The 23311-nt window shown below is 45.8% G+C and overlaps 2 protein-coding genes across 2 annotated transcripts in view; both read left to right on the forward strand.

Annotated features, from left to right (window-relative positions):
- The window catches only part of LOC309559451 (class I histocompatibility antigen, F10 alpha chain-like), a 751751-nt gene that overhangs the window by 525339 nt on the left and 203101 nt on the right, over nt 1-23311 (forward strand). The window lies entirely within an intron of this gene.
- LOC309559443 (antigen peptide transporter 2-like) overlaps nt 1-23311 on the forward strand; it is a 78920-nt gene that overhangs the window by 15724 nt on the left and 39885 nt on the right. The window contains exon 4 of the mRNA XM_082262702.1: nt 7667-7797. Coding sequence (XP_082118828.1) covers nt 7667-7797 — 131 coding nt within the window. The remainder of the gene's footprint in view (nt 1-7666; nt 7798-23311) is intronic.

Here is a 23311-nt window from a genome sequence, read left to right on the forward strand (position 1 = left end):
TTTCAAGTTAATGGTGGAGAAGGCAAAGTAATGCTGGCAAAGCGATACATTTCAGTGGCTAACTAATATGGTAGGCATCTAAACATAGTTAAGAGTTTCCCCTAGCAATCATAGATACATGTATAACTATGAATACAGGTACAACATGCAGCTGATTTCTAGTCCATTGATCCCAAGAAATATAATACTGCTACTTTCCACTTGATTCAAAAAGCAAATTATCTGTAATATTGAAAGAAATACCAACTCCCATTAGGGATACTGGCAAAAGAGTGGGCTGATGGGGACTTTTGATGGTATCATACTCAAAAACATGTAGCTACATGTATAAAATGAAACAATATTTTAATAATTTATAAAAACAGAACATACATAGTTCACACTGTGGACATTACTAAATATACATACAAAACAAACAATACATATATAACCAACATGAAATTGGTGACTATTCAAGGAATTATTTTGACAGATAAGGTCCTCTTAAATTGAATGTGGGGCTAGAGATGCCTCCACTTTAATCCTTGCCCGACATGTTTCGCTGTACAAAGCTTCCTCGGGGGCGAGAAGATTCAATTAGAGATATTGTTATATATAACAGGGGGGAGTACCGCGCTTAAAAGGTGCTTAGTGCATGTTATTCATACATTTAATAATTTACTTTCAGTGCTTTCAAATGTTTATAATAAAATATAAATATTCTCCAGTGCATAAAATTATATAAATATTCTCCAGTGCATAAAATTTAAAAAAATTCTCATTAATAAATAAAATATTTCTTACAAGTGATGTAAATATGTGCTATAAACAATCCTTAAATATATCAAAATTTGTAAAAATAAAATGCCAGTGATAAATTATGTGCTTATAAGTTTCCAATAATTAAATAATTCAAAAGTGAAAAAGTGCCAAAGTGTCCTTGTATATATAGATAAAATGGTGTATATTCAAACGCCTTTTCTTTCCCAAAATTCATGCAGGTGCTCTTCCATGCAGTGGCCACTAGGTGTCCTAAGCGCTCACCTCAATTGGCTTTATAACCAGCTTTGTATGGTATCATATATAATCCTCCTTTTCTATGGTTGATGGGTCCGGTCACTAATTCTCACACTTATCCCTTTTAACACGATATTCCGGGGGGTGTGTGTGGAGCCTTTGAATCTCCAAAATAAATGGGGCCACAATAGTGAGGTACCGTTTGGTGATTTTATTTAAAAGAGATTAAAAATAACAGACTCACATTTTCCTTCGTCTTTGCCAATGCATAACAATTGTAATGTCGCTACGTCACTTCCGGTTTGGCGTCCTACGCGTTACGCTGCGTGCCCACACAGCTTCTTCCAGGGATACCTTGCCTACCATTGTGACGTTCTATTTATATCACTGAAGCCGGAAATAAGCTTTCCGCCATATTTGTTGTTTATATAAGATTTAATAAGAACCGGAAGTGGTGCTATGGCCATTTTCTTGGAGTCTATTACGACATCGTTCCCCTTACTCTCTTTTTCTCACTCTACTTCTATAAATAATAAACTAATATTGCATATTCCCCTTTACCATTAAAATCCTTTTATTCATTATAATAACGTTAAAATCCATGTCTAAAACCCAAATTAATCTAAAATTAAAACCGGAAGTGATGTATCGGCGAATCCATATACTAAATGATATAATATTGTATACAATCACTATGCAATTATATGAATCATTATACATTCCATTTAATGTATTATTATTCTTCTATATCTTAAATCTACCCTTAGCCTTATAATGACCTGTTATTATTGTATTATATTTCATCTTCACCTACATTTACTATGCTCCATTTATATTATTATTATATCCAACTTTTTTTCCTTATTTCTTATTTTTGTCAGACTTAAGTGAAGATGAAATATAATACAATAATAACAGGTCATTATAAGGCTAAGGGTAGATTTAAGATATAGAAGAATAATAATACATTAAATGGAATGTATAATGATTCATATAATTGCATAGTGATTGTATACAATATTATATCATTTAGTATATGGATTCGCCGATACATCACTTCCGGTTTTAATTTTAGATTAATTTGGGTTTTAGACATGGATTTTAACGTTATTATAATGAATAAAAGGATTTTAATGGTAAAGGGGAATATGCAATATTAGTTTATTATTTATAGAAGTAGAGTGAGAAAAAGAGAGTAAGGGGAACGATGTCGTAATAGACTCCAAGAAAATGGCCATAGCACCACTTCCGGTTCTTATTAAATCTTATATAAACAACAAATATGGCGGAAAGCTTATTTCCGGCTTCAGTGATATAAATAGAACGTCACAATGGTAGGCAAGGTATCCCTGGAAGAAGCTGTGTGGGCACGCAGCGTAACGCGTAGGACGCCAAACCGGAAGTGACGTAGCGACATTACAATTGTTATGCATTGGCAAAGACGAAGGAAAATGTGAGTCTGTTATTTTTAATCTCTTTTAAATAAAATCACCAAACGGTACCTCACTATTGTGGCCCCATTTATTTTGGAGATTCAAAGGCTCCACACACACCCCCCAGAATATCGTGTTAAAAGGGATAAGTGTGAGAATTAGTGACCGGACCCATCAACCATAGAAAAGGAGGATTATATATGATACCATACAAAGCTGGTTATAAAGCCAATTGAGGTGAGCGCTTAGGACACCTAGTGGCCACTGCATGGAAGAGCACCTGCATGAATTTTGGGAAAGAAAAGGCGTTTGAATATACACCATTTTATCTATATATACAAGGACACTTTGGCACTTTTTCACTTTTGAATTATTTAATTATTGGAAACTTATAAGCACATAATTTATCACTGGCATTTTATTTTTACAAATTTTGATATATTTAAGGATTGTTTATAGCACATATTTACATCACTTGTAAGAAATATTTTATTTATTAATGAGAATTTTTTTAAATTTTATGCACTGGAGAATATTTATATAATTTTATGCACTGGAGAATATTTATATTTTATTATAAACATTTGAAAGCACTGAAAGTAAATTATTAAATGTATGAATAACATGCACTAAGCACCTTTTAAGCGCGGTACTCCCCCCTGTTATAAATTTCTGAATTGCGTAGGTTACCAATAACAGTACCTGCAGCTGTAAAGGAATTTAGGATTCATATAGAGTGACAGCGCGAGAATTTCACCAACCCAATAGAGATATTGTTACTGTCTATAAAACAACAATATATATAATTAGAGATCAATGTACATGAATACTTTGAGAATATGAGCATAGGCAAATAGACTGTCCCAACCCTCATCCCAACACCACTGCATGCATTATCCCCAATGGCCAGATGGGAAGTTGGAAAGATATGTGGCAAACAAAAAATGTCTCCCCGGCGAGTGTGGGGGCCATTATTCAAGAATATACCAATCTCCAAAGGTGACCAAATGATTATACCAATGCAGCTAAATGCTATTATAAGCTAATTGCATATAGTTACATAGTTAGTGAGGTTGAAAAAAGACAACAGTCCATCCAGTTCAACCTATGATGTGTGTGTTTGCTTTTAACCGTACATTGTATACCCCTGTATGTTGTGGTCTCTAAGGTGACCATCTAACAGTTTTTTGAAACTATCAATGCTCCCTGCTGATACGACTGCTTGTGGAAGAGAATTCCACATCCTTACTGCTCTTACAGTGAAGAACCCCTTACGCATTTTAAGGTTAAACCGCCTTTCCTCTAGTTTTAGTGAGTGGCCCGCGTCTTATTATATTCCCTTACTCTGAATAGTTTGTTCCTTATGCTAGGGTCACCAGGACAGTATTTGTACATTGATATCATATCCCCCCTCAATCGTCTCTTCTCCAGAGAGAATAGGTTCAGTGCTTGTAGTCTTTCCTCATAGCAGATGTCCTCCATTCCCCTAATTATTTTTGTTGCCCTTCTCTGGACTCTTTCCAATTCCAGCACATCCTTCCTGAGGACCGGTGCCCAGAACTGGACAGCATACTCCAGATGTGGCCGGACCAGAGTCTTGTAGAGAGGGAGGATAATGTCTTTATTTCTGGAGTGAATCCCCTTTTTTATACATCCCAGTATTCTGTTGGCTTTACTTGCAGCGGCTTGGCATTGCATGCCACTGCCAAGCCTGTTGTCTACCAGTACCCCCAAGTCTTTTTCCATCCTAGACTCACCCAGAGGTTCCCCCCCTAGTGAGTAGCTTGCTTTCTGGTTTTTGGCCCCCAAGTGCATTACTTTACATTTTTCAACATTAAACCTCATCTGCCATGTAGTTGCCCACCCCGTTATTTTGTTCAGGTCCGCTTGTAAGGTTTCCACATCCTGCATAGAAGATATTGGCATGCCTAGTTTAGTATCATCTGCAAATACCGAGATTGTACTAGATATCCCCTCCTCTAGATCGTTTATGAATAAATTAAACAGGATTGGTCCCAGGACCGAACCCTGGGGGACCCCACTTTCCACACCCGCCCAATCCGAGTACTCCCCATTAATCATCACCCTCTGGACTCTCCCCTGGAGCCAGTTCTCTACCCAGGTACTCACCTTATGGTCCATACCTACCTTCCTTAGTTTGTACAGCAAGCGTTGTGGGGAATGGTGTCAAAGGCCTTTGCGAAGTCCAGATACACCACATCCACCGGCTTACCTTTATCTAGGTGGCAGCTCACTTCATCGTAGAAGGTTAATAGATTGGTTTGGCAAGAACGATTTTTCATAAATCCATGCTGATTGCTACTAATACTACAGTTTTCATTACTAAAGTCTTGTATGTGGTCCCTTAACATCCCCTCCAAAATCTTGCAGACTACAGATGTTAGGCTGACCGGCCTATAGTTCCCCGGGATACACCTCGGCCCCTTTTTAAATATTGGTACCACTTTGGCTTTTTTCCAATCAGCTGGCACCATACCCATCTGTAAACTATCCTTAAGGATCAAGAATAAGGGTCTGGCAATCACCTGGCTGAGTTCTTTAAGAACCCTCGGGTGCAAGCCATCCGGTCCCGGTGATTTATTTATGTTAAGTTTCTCAAGTTAGTTCTAAGTCTATCTTCTGTTAGCCATGGCGGCACTTCCTGAGGTGTGTTGTTTAGTTCGGCCTTACAAGCTAGGTTTGTGTAACCCCCGGATTCTTTTGTAAAGACTGAAGAGAAGAAATGATTTAACACTTCCGCCTTATCTTTGTCCTCAGTGGCCATATTACCTTTGTCATCTTTTATGGGGCCAATGTGTTCTGGCCTCGCTTTCTTACTGTTTATATACTTAAAGAACTTCTTGGGGTTCTTTTTACTCTCCTCCGCTATATGTCTCTCGTGTTCTATTTTAGCCGCCCTGATTTCGCCTTTACATTTCTTATTACACTCTTTGTAATGATTAAATGCTGACAATGACCCCTCAGTCTTGTATTTTTTGAAGGCCTTTTCTTTAGCACTAATATGCATTTTTATGTTGGAGTTTAGCCACCCAGGGTTTAATTTTGCTCTTTTAAATTTATTTCCCTTTGGAATGCACTGGTCAATCCCCTTGTTAAGTATACTCTTGAAGCACTCCAATTTTTCCTCCGTGTTCTTTGTTCCCAGGGTTCTATCCCAATTGATATTTTCTAGCATCGAGTGCAGTTTTGGGAAATTGGCTCTTTTGAAATTCAGCGTCCTTATATTACCCCTCTGCCTCCTATATCTGCAATTAATACTGAAACTTATTGACCTATGGTCACTGTTTCCTAAGTTGTCCCGTATTTCTATATCCGTGATCAGGTCTGAATTGTTGGTAATCAGCAGGTCAAGCACCGCATCTTTTCTCGTCGGTGCATTCACCATCTGACCCATGAAATTGTCCTGCAAAACATTTAGGAACTGCCTAGCCTTGGCTGAGTGCGCGGTTCCTTCTGCCCAGTCTATATCTGGATAATTAAAGTCCCCCATTATAATGACGTTTCCCGTCCTTGCTGCCAATCCTATCTGCAACATGAGGTCCGCCTCCCCCTCCTCCCTCAGGTTGGGGGGCCTATAGCATACACCCAATATTACCTTCCCCACCTGCCTTCCCTTTGAAGCTCTACCCATAGGGATTCTGCCTCGTCCTTAGCTCCATTATTAATATCATCCCTCATATTTACCTGTATACTGTTCTTAATATACAGACATACCCCTCCCCCTTTTTTACCTTCTCTATCTCTGCGATAAAGGGAATATCCCTGAATGGACGCCATCCAGTCATGAGAGCTGTCAAACCAAGTCTCAGTTATCCCCACAAAATCTAAGTCCTCCTCAAACATCAGCAGCTCCAACTCTCCCATCTTGTTGGCCAGGCTTCTGGCATTGGTATACAAACCTCCTAATTTTGACCGGTTACATATATCCTCATTTGATGTTTTTAGGCTACTCTCTTGATTTTTGCCCATACCCACCCTGGGTATAGGAGCTCCGAACTCCCTACCGCTAATGCCCCCATTTCTGCCCTCTGAAACTTGCTTACCGCTGGCTAATTCTACATCTGTACCCTCCCCCCCATTCCCTAGTTTAAAAGCCCCTCTAACTTTTTGGCCATCCTCTCACCCAGTACGGCTGCACCCACCCCATTTAGGTGCAATCCGTCCCTACCAAAGAGCCGGTGGCCGACTGAGAAGTCGGCCCAGTTCTCCAGGAACCCGAAACCCTCCTTACTACACCAGCTCCTCAGCCACTCGTTAACTTCCCTAATCTCCCGCTGCCTCTCTGGTGTGGCTCGAGGTACAGGTAGTATTTTGGAAAATACTACCTTGGAGGTCCTAGTCCTCAACTTAGCGCCTAAGTCCCTGAAATCGTTTAGGACTCTCCATCTACCTCTGCCTATGTCATTGGTACCCACGTGTACCATGACAGCTGGGTCTTCCCCAGCCCCACCCAATAATCTGTCCACCCGATCCGCATATGGATTCTTGGTTGGACAAAGGAGGGAAGAAAGAATTTTATAAACCTCCAAAAGATTATAAAAAGCTATATTGCAACATGTATAGAAAAAACGTTGATTATTACTGACATATCATTGTCTTTTGGGTTAGTACCTACCAATTGCCTTGTCACTCAAGGGTTATATACAAACGTGGAGGAGATGGGGGTATACATGGATTGCGGACTTATATTGGTTGGATTTTTCTGAAAAGATGGTAGAGTTAGGCAATTAAAAATAGAGACTTTTCTATCTGTATCAAAGCAAACACAGATAACATATACATGTATATGATCGTTGTTCCGCTTTTATGCTGTACCTTGATGTTGATCCTAGAGTGCGTATAGTTGCCCATCTATGTTATTAGGCATATTGCTCTGCGCACATTCAGCGTTAAGTAATGCCCACTAGACTGACCCCAGTCTGTTAGTCGAGGCTTGGATAAAGAGAAAATAAGAAGGTCTTTGAATGTTTTATAAATTAATAAAATATTGTTTAATTTTATACATGTAGCTACATGTTTTTGAGTACGATACCATCAAAAGTCCCCATCCGCCAACTCTTTTGCCAGTATCCCTAATGGGAGTTGGTATTTCTTTCATGCAAATTGGGATGTAGGTATCAATCAATTGAATTTAACATTAGAGCACAATCTACTGCAAGTTATCTGTAATATTGATATCAGGGTATTGATGTCTGTGTCTCCTTGTTTCCCAATAGTTCTATCTCTGCAGGTTGCAGAGGAGGATTCTTCTTATTCTGCATTGCTCGCCTCAATATCCGATTAAAGGACCTCCTCTTTCGAGCCTTTGCTAAACAGGACATTGCCTTCTTTGAAACAACTAAAACAGGTACCACAGTGTTCCAGAAAGCTGCATGTCTTCCTAAAGCATAAATAAATCCAACCAATTGTAGCACTATATATATATATATATATATATATATATATATATAACGTATATAAAACTAAGTTGCTCTAAATTGTGATATAGTGACAGAGAATGTCAAAAAACACAATGACTGATGTTGTAACCACAAATGAATGGCCTCATAAATAACCAAGGGTAATGTCCAAATGTCAGACGCAATCCAAAATCCGGAATCCCAAAGTTAAAGGTAGGATAAGCAACCAAATATGTAGTCTCCTTACCAGATAAAGAGAAAAAATTTGCCCAGAAATCACAGAAGTGTATTGAATCCAACAGCCTCAGATCAGCGAACTCATATGTTGTCTCAATGTTAGTTGGCAATTACATGTAAAAAGAAATTAAAGACTTCCATAGCATAATACTGTTTAGCATTGATACAGATCACCCTAAGGAGTGCACACCATCACCAAAGCCGACCAAACACAAGGAAGATGAGAGTGAAAAGGCACCGACACCCTTAAATCCCAAATGCTTACCAGATGTCAGGTATAGGGCAAAGGAGAGAAATGACAAACAGAAGCCACCAAGAGTCAAAGGGACCACTCCCGACACCACTGCCTCTTACCAGATGCTAATGCAGTGCGAGCCAAAAATCCCATAGATGATCCTCAAGGTGGACAGCTGGCTGAACGATTACTCCAAGTCCCAACAGAGTGGTATGGAAAGACAAAAGCGCTCGATAGTGTAAAACCAACAGACTTTATTCCATAAAAAAGAAAGCAACTTACAAGCATGAAAGGAATCAAAGCATGGATTGAGATGAGCCGCCGGCCGGTCGGCTTCTCCGCCCGTCCTCAACACAAACAGGTGACGTCAGCACGCCGCAACCGACGCACGTTTCGTCAGATATGACGTTTTCAAGATGAACCCAGCATGCCCTGCACAAGAAGGTGTTCATGGGTAGGTCACCAAACCTCCCACAGCCAATAATCACTTCCTGTCTCTTTCAGAAAAGAAAAACATAGCTGCATTACCAGTATTTGGTCACTAGATGGCTCCAACTACTCAAACATAGCAATGTCCATGGACGTTTCATTAAAGTATACAGACACACATCAAAATAGGAAAATATCAGCGCTACACACTCCCCCTACTTTATCTCTTTGGTCCTCCAAAGAGGTTCAAATTGCTAGCTCTATCTTGTATTTTAGCCTCTATACAGTCATACAATACAGACAGAGGAGCTTCCCACCAGTTGTCATATAATGGGAAGCTATCCTGTGCACTCACAGCTGAAACTACCTTGTCTGGTACAGATGTGCCAAGGGGTGAGGTGGGGCTGTCCCTTACTGAATCAAAAGTAGAAGGACCAGGCAGTTCAAGATTTCTTTTGCTGACAAACTGAGATGCTTCAGAGCATTCACCCAATGTATCATAAGTCAGTCTGCGTGGTGGGCGAATGTCTCTCTTTGCACTTTCAGAGTGTCCATTCCTTTTTGACAAATGTCATCATCCCTCCTCTCAGTGACTAAAGATGGAGAGTAAATAAGAGTACTGGGCTCTTTTGCAGGATGAGTTGCCGGCACAAATTCTGGGGCCTCTGCCCTGAGAGTTCCGTTATTATCCTCCTCTACATCTGAAGAGATATCAGCATCTGTTTCTGAAGCTTCCGGAGGCCACAGCCAACTCATCTCCACTTCCTCATCTTCATCTGTAGAGGGTGCAAGCTGAGACCTGGTTATTGGCCTACACACATCAGTGGATGTGGATGGGGATTCCCCCTCTGTGCTTATCCTGACTGCCTCTGTGAGAGGTAAAAGGTAAATCCGATGCCAGGTTTTTACTGGCCCAGTGTTTCCTTCTTGCTTGATTTCATACACTGGGAGCCCTGGTAGCTTCCTACAAACAACGTAAGGCTGTGATCTCCAACGATCCGCCAACTTATGCTTGCCCGGGATGCCTAGATTTTTTAGCAGAACCCGGTCACCTGGTTGAAGATCCTGAATTCTTACTTTCAGGTCGAAGTTCCTCTTGTTCCTGTTCTCTCTGGAGTTCGAGGTGGCTCGAGCCTGCTCGTAAGCTATCTTCAGGCTCCTCCGCAGCCTGTCCACATACCCTCTATGGGAGGTCTCTGATGTGTGATCCAAGGAGGAACCAAAAGCCAGGTCCACTGGTAATCGGGCTTCAGGGCCGAACATGAATCTGTAAGGGGAATACCCAGTGGCATCACTTATGGTACTGTTGTAGGCATGAACCAGTGCAGTAATGTGTCTACTCCAATGGGGTTTCTGTTCTGCAGTCAACATCCCCAACATATTCAGGAGAGTCCTGTTGAACCTTTCCGGTTGAGGGTCCCCTTGTGGGTGATAAGGAGTAGTCCTGTACTTTTGTATGCCTAGTAGATCCACCAGTCTCTTTATCAATTTGCTCTCAAAGTCCCTTCCTTGGTCCGAATGTATCCGTTTAGGTAAGCCATAATGGACAAAGAATTTCTCCATGAGAGTCTTTGCTACCGTGGTTGCTTGCTGGTCTCTAGTAGGAAATGCTTGGGCATGACGGGTAAAGTGATCTGTTACCACCAAGATGTCCCCCTGCCCAGTCAGATCGGATTCCAAACAAAGAAAATCTATGCAGACCAGGTCCATTGGTCCCTGGCTCTCCAAATGGCCCATTGGGGCAGCCCTCTGAGGCAATGTCTTTCGTTGTATGCACCTGAGGCAGGAATGACAGTAACTCTCCACTTCTTTCCTCATGTGAGGCCAGTAGAACCTGTCCCTTACTAGTTGGAGAGTCCTCTCGGCTCCCAAATGACCATGGTGATCGTGTAAAGCAATCAGTACCCTCTCTCTGTGTTTTCCCAGCAGGAGCAGCTGCCACTTCGCTTCTGGACCATCAGAGGGGCCCCTTCGGTAGACCACCCCTTGGTGCAACTGCAACCGATCCCATTCTTTCATTAACAGCCGGGCTTCCTTCTTGGGGCTCTTTTGCTGCACATCAGACTGTTGATGTTCCAATGCCTTCAGCACCAGCCCACACAGTGGATCTTCCTCCTGATCTCTCCTGAGATCCTTTCTGGATAGCTTGGGGAGACCCTCCTGTACAACCTGGGAGATGTTGCAATAGCACCTGGGTACTCCCGCTGAGGATACTCCTACTTCTTCGGCTCTGGCCCCACTCTTCCTGTATTGACTTGTCCCTTCCCAAAGGGCCCTTACTCCTTCTGGAGTAAGTTGAGTCCAGTCTTCTGAGGGGTTTCGGGGGTCATGAGGCCTTCTTGACAGAGCATCCGCATCTCTGTTACCAACCCCTGGTCTGTACTTCAGGCTGAAGGTAAATGCCGAGAGAGCAGCTAACCACCTGTGACCGGTGGCGTCCAGCTTTGCAGTGGTGAGCAGATATGTGAGGGGTTGTTGTCCGTTTTAACCACGAATTCAGCACCGTAAAGATAGTCCTTCAACTTGTCTACCACTGCCCACTTCAGAGCCAGAAATTCAAGCTTGTGAGTTGGATAGTTTCTTTTGGCAGGAGTCAAACTTCTGCTCACATAAGCGATCGGCCACAGATGCCCTTCATGCTCTTGATAGAGCACTCCTCACAGTCCTTCACGGCTGGCATCCACATGCCAATACCGGGGCAGTGGTAAGGCTCCACTTCAATTGTCTGAAAGCTTCCTCACATTCTGGAGTCCACTGGTCCTGGATGGACTCTTTCTTCCTTCTGGACCTTTCTTTTGGCTTCCTTGATGGCTCTGGGCTTACACTAACTTCTCCCTGTTTCTTTAGGAGCTCAGTGAGTGGGTGGGCTATTTTAGCGAACCCTTCCACAAACCTTCTGTAGTACGAGCAGAAGCCTAAGAATGACCTGAGTTCAGTCACGTTGGTGGGCCTGGGCCAAGAAGTGACAGCTTCTAACTTTTTGGGATCGATTGCCACTCCCTCTTCAGACACAATGTGTCCCAGGTAATTCACTGAGGGCTGGTAGAACTGGCATTTTTCCATAGAGAGCTTCAGACCTTCATCATGAAGTCTCTTCAGGACCTTCTCCAGGCGTTCTTCGTGCTCTTCCAACGTTCTTCCAAACACTATTATGTCATCCAGGTAAACTAGTACTTCAAGAAGGTTCATGTCACCCACTGTCTTTTCCATCAACCTCTGGAAAGTTGCTGGGGCCCCAGACAGGCCTTGAGGCATCCGGTTGAATTCAAAGAATCCCACCGGGGTGATAAAAGCGGTCTTCTCTTTGTCTTCGGGGCACTTGGGGATCTGATAATACCCACTCTTTAAGTCCAGCACACTGATCCATTTCGCTCCCGCTAGGCTCTGCAGAGCATCCTCTATCTGAGGTGTGGTGTACTGGTCAGGAATGGTCCTCCGGTTCAGGGTCCTGTAATCGATAAATAGGCGTAGGGACCAGTTCTTCTTCTTGACCACCACTATAGGGGAGGCATAAGGACTCCTGGACTCCCGGATAATGCCCGTCCTCTTGAGTTCGGCCAGTTGCTCTCTCAAATCTTCCACATCTCCCAATGGGATTCGCCTAACCCTTTCACAAAACGGCTTGTCTTCCTCCAGTCGAATTCGGTGGGTGGCACTCTTTGCCAACCCCACATCAAATTCACTTTTTGAGAAGGCTGCCCTCCATTTCAGAAGTTGAGCTTTAGCTCTTTCTCTCCATGCAGGGGTAAGAGGCGTATTTTTCGGGCAGAATTCTTCTACAGGGACTTCTGCTGCTGGTCCTTCTGTCAAACCACATGCTGCGACTGGAGTTGCTGGGTTGACCTGTCCTAACAGTATTCTGGCTGGCACCCTCACTGGCACAGCTGCCGCTTTGCGGACACTGACTGGAACTTTGCCGTGAGTCCTCTTCAATACTCTGGTGGGCAACACTTCAGAGATAAGCTCTAACCCCTTTTTTTCTTTGTGGCTTGTATTTTCAAGGACAATGAAAGGACCTGTTTTTTTCCAGATTACTTCACCCGGCTGGACTAACCTCTTTTCCCTATTCAGGAGCCAGATTTTTCCCACGCCCTCTTCAGGAGTCTCTTCCTCTTGTCTAAGGTCTCGGTATGTCTGGGCCAACATTGGATGTATTTTAGTGGGGAGGGTCCCCTTCTGCAGCACAAGCGGTGCAAGTAGCCTCCTCACTAAGTCAGTGTTCGTCCCAATGATGAGGGAATTTTTGTCAGCCCCTGGGGGACGAGGGCACACTATGGCCAAGGTGTCAAAAGTCTCAGCCTCTCCTGCTGTACTTGGGTCGAAAGTGAGTCTGACTGGCAGGTAACCATCATATGGGAAGTTCTGAGTGCCTAATCCCCATATCTCTAGTTCCTCCAATTTCTGTAACGGCAGGTGCTTGAGATGTCTATCATAGAAATCCCTGTAGAGCAAGGTTACTTGGGCTCCAGTGTCCAGCAGGGCTTTCGTATAAATCCCCTCTACTTGGATGGGGACAATTGGGGAGGGTCCCACTAGCTTGGGGGGAAATCCACTGATTGCAGTACCTTTAGCCTGCTTGGTGGCTTGTAGAAACATAGAAACATAGAATGTGTCGGCAGATAAGAACCATTTGGCCCATCTAGTCTGCCCAATATATCTGAATCCTATGAATAGTCCCTGGCCCTATTTTATATGAAGGATAGCCTTATGCCTATCCCATGCATGCTTAAACTCCTTCACTGTATTTGCAGCTACCACTTCTGCAGGAAGGTTATTCCATGCATCCACTACTCTCTCAGTAAAGTAATACTTCCTCATATTACTTTTAAACCTTTGCCCCTCTAATTTAAAACTGTGTCCTCTTGTGGTAGTTTTTCTTCTTTTAAATATGCTCTCCTCCTTTACCGAGTTGATTCCCTTTATGTATTTAAAAGTTTCTATCATATCCCCTCTGTCTCTTCTTTCTTCCAAGCTATACATGTTAAGGTCCTTTAACCTTTCCTGGTAAGTTTTTTCCTGCAATCCATGTACTAGTTTAGTAGCTCTTCTCTGAACTCTCTCTAGAGTAAATATATCCTTCGGGAGATATGGCCTCCAGTACTGCGCACAATACTCCAAGTGAGGTCTCACCAGTGTTCTGTACAGAGGCATAAGCACTTCTCTCTTTCTACTGCTTATACCTCTCCCTATACATCCAAGTATTCTGCTGGCATTTCGTGCTGCTCTATTACATTGTCTTCCCACCTTTAAGTCTTCTGAAATAATTACTCCTAAATCCCTTTCCTCAGATACTAAGGTCAGGACTGTGTCAAATATTCTATATTCTGCCCTTGGGTTTTTACGCCCCAGGTGCATTATCTTGCACTTATCCACATTAAATTTCAGTTGCCAGAGTTCTGACCATTCTTCTAGTTTTCCTAAATCCTTTTCCATTTGGCGTTTCCCTCCAGGAACATCAACCCTGTTACATATCTTTGTGTCATCAGCAAAAAGACAAACCTTACCATCGAGGCCTTTTGCAATATCACTTGTACCTTCGCCTTTGGTTTTGGGGATCTCTCTCTTTTACATCCTGGCTTGTTGGTGACCCCAGCAGCCAGGGGCATATGAGTCGGTATGGAGTTAGCTATTACAACCGGGCGCCCAGTTGACTCCTTCATTGGGGCCCTCTGAAGTTTCCCCCCGGCTGTTTGGATTTTGTCTCAGTTACTGGGCTTGGGCACATTCGCCTCCACATTTGAAGCAGACTCTCTGTGTTTGTTTCATAGGATGGTTAATGGTAGGAGTCTCCGGAGCCTTGAGTGGCGGGACTTCTTCTGTCTGGGGTTTCACCAGACGAGTCATCAGCATTGTCATCATCTCCAGTATTTCTTTCTGGGTCTGGAACAGCTTCTTCAGTCCAGTCTGACTTACGGGTAGGTTGTGAACAGGTGAAAGCCATGATCCCTGTTCAACGCTTGCTGCCAGTACATTCAGTTCCTGAGTTTACTGCAGGGGACACCTATCTGCTGTATTTTAGCACTTGTGGTGCTAGAAGCTTGAAGTTTCCTCTGTTTTTGGTCCCTCTCAATCTCCATCTTATCTGCTTCATTCACTTTCTCAATGAGGACCTCATCCGGAGTTGAGGGATCTTCCAAATACTGCTTCAATTGTAGCTTGATATAGTCACTCCTCAATCCCGTAGTCACAGATCTCCGGAATTTCCTCTTAACTAGCTTGGCTCCAAAATGCTCTCCGCTTCTTTCTTCCCTTGATGCGAACAGCAGGCGGTCCTTGAGCTCAATGGCCCGAAATAGGAAGTTCTGAGGAGACTCTCTACTATCCTGTGTCATATTTATCAGACGATGAAACAGCTCAGTGGCATCTTCCTCCTCATAATAGCTTTTCAGTATCCTCTTGAGCTGGTTCAAGGTCAATCCACTCTTCCTCTCCAACATACCCCTGACACTTGAACCTGGGCTGATGGCATGGATTACAGCCTCTCTAATTTCCGATTCCAGATATCCTTTCTGTAGCCCCAATTCTATTTGGTGTAGGAGGCTGGTGTAGGACAGTTTGTCCTTCTGCCCCTTCTCTCCTATCTGGCCATCATTGTTGAAATCCTTCCGGATGGTTGCTTCCTGCAAGCGGCCCTGGGTGCGTTTCTTCAGCACCTTCCCAGGGTTGGGTGTTATCTGGCTATCTCTCTGGTCCTCCAAACCGACACTTAACCCATTAATACGTTCATCTATAATACTGGAGGTCTCTTGAAACTTCTCCTGTATGTCACGGTACTGTCGTTTCAGATCAGCCAGCTGTCGTTCTGCCAGTGATTTAGCAGCAGCCCCTGCTTTCCTGTCTAAAGGTTCTAACTGCTTCTGACTGGGAGAGTGTCCTTCATGCTTGCTGGGATGTGTCAAGTGAAACTCTGTCTTTTCAGACAATTTCACACTGGCACCGTGGAAATTTTCAGGGACATCCCGTCCCCACTCTATCAGTGCATAGGTGCAGTCGGTCCCAGGATCTGGTTTCACTGCGACCACGTAAGCCTTTCTGTCCGGGGACAATGTTTGTACCACCTCTTTAATTTGTTTCTTTCCCCAGTCGCTCCCTGGAAATTCAATGGCCACGCTTGTTTCTGAGCGTGTCCCCTCTGCTTCGCACCACTGGACTACTTTGATGGGGTCCATGGTAGCCTGAAGGGGAGCGGGCTTGCTTGTAGAGTGACAGGATCCTGGACGAGTCCCCCACGTGTAGCACTAACCCCCTTTAAGGGCTGCTGGTTTGATCTGGGCCTGCACTCTACCAATAAACCCCACTAACTTGGCTCAATCCCCTTGGCACAGCTGTGATGCAATGCAATACAATACAATGTAGGATAGTACAAAACACCTGTATTGTCACTCAAGGATAATACAACAGCACAATGGATTTCAATATAAACAATTAGAAAGAAACAGTATACATATATATATGTCTATACCTGGGAGCTCCCCCTACTTTATAAGCTATGTGTGAGATCTCACTTTTTGAAGTACTTAGTCCTGGATCTTCTTTTCTTCGCTAGCTAAAGTGGCTCCTTGTGATTTGTAATCCACAGTTTTGGTGAATTAAATTGAAGTGAAAATGCTTCTGGTGTAGCTGTAACAACTATTTAAACATTTCTCGAGACATCAAGGTAGATAGGCTATAGAGAAGCAGAGGGTTTTGTTCCAAAAATTGGCCTAATCAACATCCCAATGTGGGGAATTAATGAAGTTTGTCCCTGAGAGTATGTAGCTCAAAAATTAAGTCCTGGTCAGTGACCGTTGGACAATATAATACCAGAAGAAAAAGATATGAGATGGCAAACCGTGGTCTGTCAATCTCAAAAAGAGGACCAACTAAGGGCACTGAGGACTGAAATTGGTATAAAATGTAAATTTTATTGGGCACGTATGCCTAGAAATACAAAAGTAATTAGAAAAAGGTATCAGAGTGGTGTGGGGAACACTGAATGACAATACAAGATAAAAACATTAAAATACACAAAAGCACATGTGCTATAAGGACTCAAAACATGATATCTGATCACATTGAAGGAACATCAATGAATGCAATGATAGCTCAGTGCGGCTTGTAATAAAGGCCAGCAGGCACAACTAATTGCATAATGACCCAATGTGTAGGAGATACAATATCACAGGACCGAACATGCACCAACACATTCTGTGAGTTGATTGCCGTGTACGGTGATGTGAGAGGACCTCTCAAATATGAACTATGAGCTCAATATCCCACTATCTCTGGCTGATCCAAAAATAAAGGTTCCATGAGATGAAAAAATTAATAGATGACTCTAATGAAGATACATGATAGTGCTTGTTGCTGAAGCAGACAGGATCTGTGATGGATCCAGAAAGTGGAATGTGGTCACAGCACCAATAGTCCGTAACCTGGGGACCCCTATATGGAGGTCACGGATCACCGTGGAAAACACAATAACTTTTTGGGGCTTCGGAAGAGTCAATAAAGTAGTTGTATATAGGTCATAGAGTAGCTGGATCCAGTATTAGGAAGGCTTCAATTATCTCAGATTCACAATCCGGCAGGGAAGCCGTTGTGGTCCCAATGGCGGGACCCAGTCACCAGAGTGAAGATTCACAAGAGGCTATTACCTGCAGCGGTGATGACTCAATGAATCAGATACATAGAGCCTCTCAGTCGGGGATAAAAGCTGCGGAGGTCCGTGATTTGGTCCGGTTGCCCAAGTTGTCCGGTCCGTGGTGCCGTCAGTACGGCGTTCACCTCGTGCATAGAGCTACATCGGCACCAATGGATAGACTTCCAGGTCGAAGGTGACCAACTCACGTCACATCCGGTTTGTCGGTTTGCCGGTTGCATACAGGGGAACAGCCCAACGAATGAATGGACGGAAATCCTCAGACACAAGGACAGGCAGGTAGCATAGTAGGCAGGTCTAATAGAGTGACGATTACATCCTTCCTCCACCAGATGTCACTGCATTAGCAAATCAAGCAAATATACCTTTATGGCGTCATCCATTCCACCAGCGTCATGGCCACATCTCCGCATAGCTTACAACAACATATACATTTGTTTAGTTCTTAGAGTGTTAACAACAGGAGTCATCTTGCTCCTGTGAACACCAAATACCATGCGGAAAGGTGACCATAATATTAAATACAAAACAGTACAGGCTAAAAACGCTGCAACAGTAACAGAACATAATAGATATACACATAAAAAGGAATATATATATAAGTACATCGCTGTTTCCATCGAGGCTATGTGTTCCTTGGTAGTGAGTCAGAACCGATTGTTCCCTGTAAACATGGTGGCCATACATAGGAAGATGGAGGAGTCCATAGTTGTAAGAAGCTCAAAATGAACACAATTATGGAAAGAACCCGGAAAAGCACAGGACAGAATATAGTGTACAGAGATAAAGGAGGAAAAAGGTCCCAGAAGTTCCCCCAGGGGGGGATATGGGAACTTATTGTATATTTGCCCTATACCTGAAAAGGACGTTACAGTAATATAATTAGGTCAAACAGGATCCATGGGGGGGGGGGGGGGATGTGACCAGATGTGAAGCGGACCAGACGTGCCTGCCTGGAGCTCCGGGGACCCTGATTAATCCTCCTTATTACGCATCCTGAACCCCGTTTTCTCCTGCCGTGCCGGACTGGTGGAGGGTCGGGACGTCTGTGGGCTGCATCTGGAATGCCTGGGAAGTCCAAAACTGCTGCCGCCGCTGCGAAGCAGGAGCCGGCTCCCCCGCCGGAGGTGCCTCCGGACGCCATCTTGGAAGGCCTGCGCGCTCTGCTCACCAGCATGGAGCTCCCGGCGGACTCGGCTGCGGTTCCATCCACATCCATCCCGGGCCAGGCAAGTGACACAGCTACTATCCTGTCTGCCATTGAGCAGAGCAAGACCTCTCTACTGGCCAGGATTGATCATTTGGCGGAGGAGTGCAACTTTATCCGGGCGGACTTGGATAAGATCCGGGGGAGGCTCACGGACACTGAGCAGCGTATCTCCTCTGCTGAGGACCTCACTATCCAGCACTCTGCTTCCCTGTCCTCCCTACAACAGACGGTTCAGATGCTGTTAGCAAAGGCAGATGATGCTGAGAACCGCCAGAGGCGGAATAATGTGCGGGTGCTGGGCCTGCCTGAGGGGGCTGAGGGGGATAGGCCTGCTGAATTTGCTGAACTGTTTTTTAAGAACCTCCTGAAGCTCACGGACCTGGCACCCAGCTATGTGGTTGAGCGGGCCCATAGAGTCCCTACGGGCCGCGTAATCCCGGGGGCCCCGCCCCGCCCCTTCTTGGTCCGGTTCCTAAACTACCGTGACAGGAACCGCATACTAAGTGAAGCCCGCAAGCATGACACGTTGCCGTATGAAAACACCTTGGTCCATCTCTACCCTGACTTCTCTGCGGAGCTGCAGAAAAAGAGAAAGACCTTTAATGATGTGCGGCGGAGGCTCCGTGAGAAGGAAATTAAGTATTCCCAGCCGACTCCGTGTGCAACATGCCGGATCTGTCAAGTTTTTTGATTCCCCTGACGACGCGGATGCCTGGTTACTTAGCCTGCGATGAGCCTTTCCACCTTGGCGCTGTTGGCCACGTGTTTGCTGAACTCCCTGTTCTTCAATTTGTTCCCCCTCTGAGTTGTTCGGTTGGACTGTGAACAGTGGAGACCCTCTATTCCCGGATCGTTCCTGCCTCTCCTCCACTCCTATACTCCTGGGTTGTGTTATTTTTTCTTTTTCCTCATTTTGCTGTTTCCCCTCTATGTCCATGTGTCCCTGGAGCTGGGGCTGGCGTTAGCCACCTTTTTGTTTTGCTTTCTACTACAGAACTGCTGTAACTGGTTCTCGAGACGGCGGAGACCGTCGGCTGACCTTGCCTCTGGTTAGCCCCCTGGACATTTTTTTTTCCTGGCCTAGAGCCGGATGACTATGGTCTAGGCCTTTTTCCTGGTCCATAGTGTGCTGTTTTTTCTTGTTTTTTTGGGATGAAGTCGACCTGCGGCACGGTTGCTCTCTGGTCGACAGGGGTTTATATGTGTGCTTGTTTTGCTTCGTTTTTTTCTATTTTTTTGTTTTTGGCTGCAAACCTGTGCTGTGTTCTGATGTTTTTTATGCAATGTGCTCATTCACTGTGTGGTACTGTTTCACTGTGGGTCGCAGTCTGGGCTGTCTGCTTCCCTGCTCCTGATACTGAGGGGTGGCGTGGTTGGTCTCTCACCTGGCCCCTGGCTCCCTTCCTGATGCGCCTATTCCCCCTGCCTGATTGCTCCTCTCTGTGTCATGGCTGACCGCATTAAAGTACTGTCTTGGAACGTGCGTGGCCTCAATAGTAAATTTAAACGTGCTCTTTTATTTAAATATCTCCAGTCCTCTAAACCGCAGGTGGTCTTCCTCCAGGAGACCCATCTGACGGGGAGTGCTATCCTAGCCCTCCGCAGGCGCTGGGTGTGTCAGGCCTTCCACGCCACTTACTCCAATTATGCAAGGGGGGTATCAATTTTGGTACATAGGGCCCTGTCCTGTCGTGTTGAGAGGGTCATCACGGACCCCAAGGGTCAATATGTTATTCTGGCTCTTGAGATTGCGGGTAAATTGTTTGTATTTGTCAATGTGTATGTCCCCCCGCCTTTTTCTAGTGCGGTCCTATACCACATCTATGATCGCCTGGCCGAATTCTCGACCCAGCGCATCTTTGTGGCTGGGGATTTTAACAACATCCTAGATGGTGACTTGGACACCTCGAATCTGAACCGTCAATCCTGCTCGGAGCTGCACACTTGGGCCTCGACCTTACAGCTCACGGAACTGTGGCGGTGGAAACACCCGCAGGACCGGTTCTATTCCCATGTGTCCTCGTCGCATCGATCTGGCTCCCGTATTGATCTGGCGTTCTGCTCACCCTCGGTCCTGCCATTTGTGCAGTCGGCTGGCTACCTGCCCTCCGGTCTCTCGGATCACTCGCCGCTTGAGATTCAATTGCGGTTGGGGGATCCGGGCGAGCGGGGCGGCTGGAGGTTGGGCTGTGGGTGGCTTCAGAACCAGCGAGTGATGGAGGGGATGTCTGGTAAAATTGCCCAATATTGGGAGGTCAACGACCTTACGGCCTCCGCCTCGGTGTGTTGGGATGCATTCAAGGCCACGGTCCGTGGCGACTATATCTCTGCTATTAAGTCTGCGCGGGTGGAGTGCGCCTCGGGGAGGACGGAATTGGAGACGGCGGTGACGGAGTCTGAGGCTGAATTTGCCTCGAATCCCTCCTCCGAGGCGTACTCCTCCATGGCGCAGGCTCGGAGAGCCCTACACTTGCACGTATCATCGGCTGCTGAGGCGGAGATGGGTTCGCTACGAGCCAGAATATTTGAGTCTGGGGACAAAAATGGCAGACTTTTGGCCAATCTGTCTGCGGACTCTAGGTTTCAGACGGTGGTCCCGGTTATACAATCTGCTGATGGTGGTGTCCTTCGGGATCCTGCCGATATCCTCTTGGAATTCCGCAATTTCTATGAACGTGTGTATGGGGCGGACCCTCCCCCGCCGGGGGGTAGGGACTTGGGGTCTCTTGGGGAGTTGGCCCTGCCTACTCTGGCTCTGGAGGATGCTGCTCTCCTGGAGGCAGAGTTCACGCTGGAGGAGGTTGAGCAGGCCATTCGCTCCCTCCCCCCCGGGAAGACCCCTGGTCCTGACGGCCTGCTGGGGAATTGGTATAGGATGTATATTTCTGAACTAGCTCCTAGGCTTTTGGGGACCTACGCCTCCTGCCTGGAAGCGGGGGCTCTCCCGGATTCTATGTCTCTTGCCCACATAGTCTTGATCCTCAAGCCCGGGAAAGACCCCACCCAGTGCTCCGCCTACAGGCCCATATCTCTTCTGAATTATGACCTAAAAATACTTACAAAGTTACTAGCTACCAGGTTGATGAAGGTCCTGCCCTACTTGATTAATATAGATCAGACTGGCTTTATGCCAGGCAAATCCACTGATATCAATATACGCAGAGTGTATACTCATCTGCAGGTCCCGGCGGAGGCTCAGGGTACACGAGTGATGGTGGTGCTTGATCTGGAAAAGGCGTTTGACTCAGTAGACTGGTCCTATATGATGATGGTGCTGGAGAGGTTTGGCTTCGGCCCCGTATTCCGTAAATGGGTTGCCATGCTGTACGCCCACCCCTGTGCTCAAATTAAGTTGGGGGGGAGGCTGTCGTTTCCCTTTTCAATCGCGCGGGGCACTCGTCAGGGATGCCCGCTCTCGCCTGCCTTGTTTTCCTTGGCTGTTGAGCCCCTGGCAGCGGCTGTTCGCGGTTCTGGGGCGGTCAAGGGGATCAGGGTGGGGTCCTTGGAGGAAAAGCTGGCACTTTATGCTGATGACATTATCCTGTTCCTCCGGGACCCTGGCCGGTCGCTCCGTTCGGCCCTGGATCTGCTGGCGGCCTTCTCCAATTTGTCTGGCTTGCGAGTGAACTGGGACAAGTCGCTTATCCTTCTGATAGACGAGGGAGCCCGGGCCCACGCGTACCCGTCCCTGCCCTTGTGCTGGACCGATAGACTTAAATATCTGGGCATTGTGATTTCCCCTAACATTCGGGACTTTTGCGACCTGAATTTGACCCCCCTACTGTCGAAATTCGGGACCAAACTGCGCTCCTGGGCGAATCTCCCCCTGACCCTGATTGGCCGTATCAACCTGGTCAAGATGAAGTTGTTGCCCCCTCTCATATACGTGCTTCGCCATTCTCCAGTCTGGATACCGAAGGCCGTATTTCGTCGGCTGCACTCTCGCATCCTCTCTTTTCTCTGGGGTTCTCGCCCTCCTAGACTTCGCCTTGCGGTATTGCAGCGACCCTGGACTCCGGGGGGATTGGCGTGCCCTGACTTTTTCCGATACTTCGTGGCGGGACTTCTGACACATGCTCACAACTGGCTGGTCTCGGATACTTCCAATGCTGCGGTGGCTCTGGAGGCGGCTCTTTTGGGCTCCTATGAGGCCTTGCGCAACTTGCTACTTCGCGGACCGAAAGCTCCGTACCCTGTCACTGTCTCGATGGTGACGGTGATCAGAGCTTGGAAACTGCAGTCTCCCTATATCCGGACGGGTCCTGGGCACCGCTCCCCGAATTCCCCACTGTGGATGAACCCGGAGCTGCCGGAGTTTTTCTCCATTCCGGATCCCACTGTGTGGGCCTCCAGGGGCATATTGTACCTGTCCCATATTTGTAGAGGGGAAACGCTTGCGACATTTGACCAACTGAAAGCGGACTTTTCCTTGCCCAATTCCCATTTTTTCAGATACCTTCAGCTTCGCCATGCCTTCCATAAACAGTTCGGTGATCATCCCTGCGACTTCACGCTGGCTGAGGCCATTCTTGGGAATGACACTTTGAAGAAGCCCCTCTCCACCATCTACAGCACCCTACTCCCTAGTGTGCATTCGGGACTGGAGGCTCTGCAGGCCTTTTGGGTGGCTGAGGCTCCGGGCCTGGATGCGGAGGATTGGGAGGATGTCTGGGACTACCCGTTCCGTCACTTGGTGGCCACTAGGGATCG

The sequence above is a fragment of the Pelophylax lessonae genome, assembly GCF_965119305.1.
Source record: "Pelophylax lessonae genome assembly, chromosome: 7".
Lineage (NCBI taxonomy): Eukaryota > Metazoa > Chordata > Amphibia > Anura > Ranidae > Pelophylax > Pelophylax lessonae.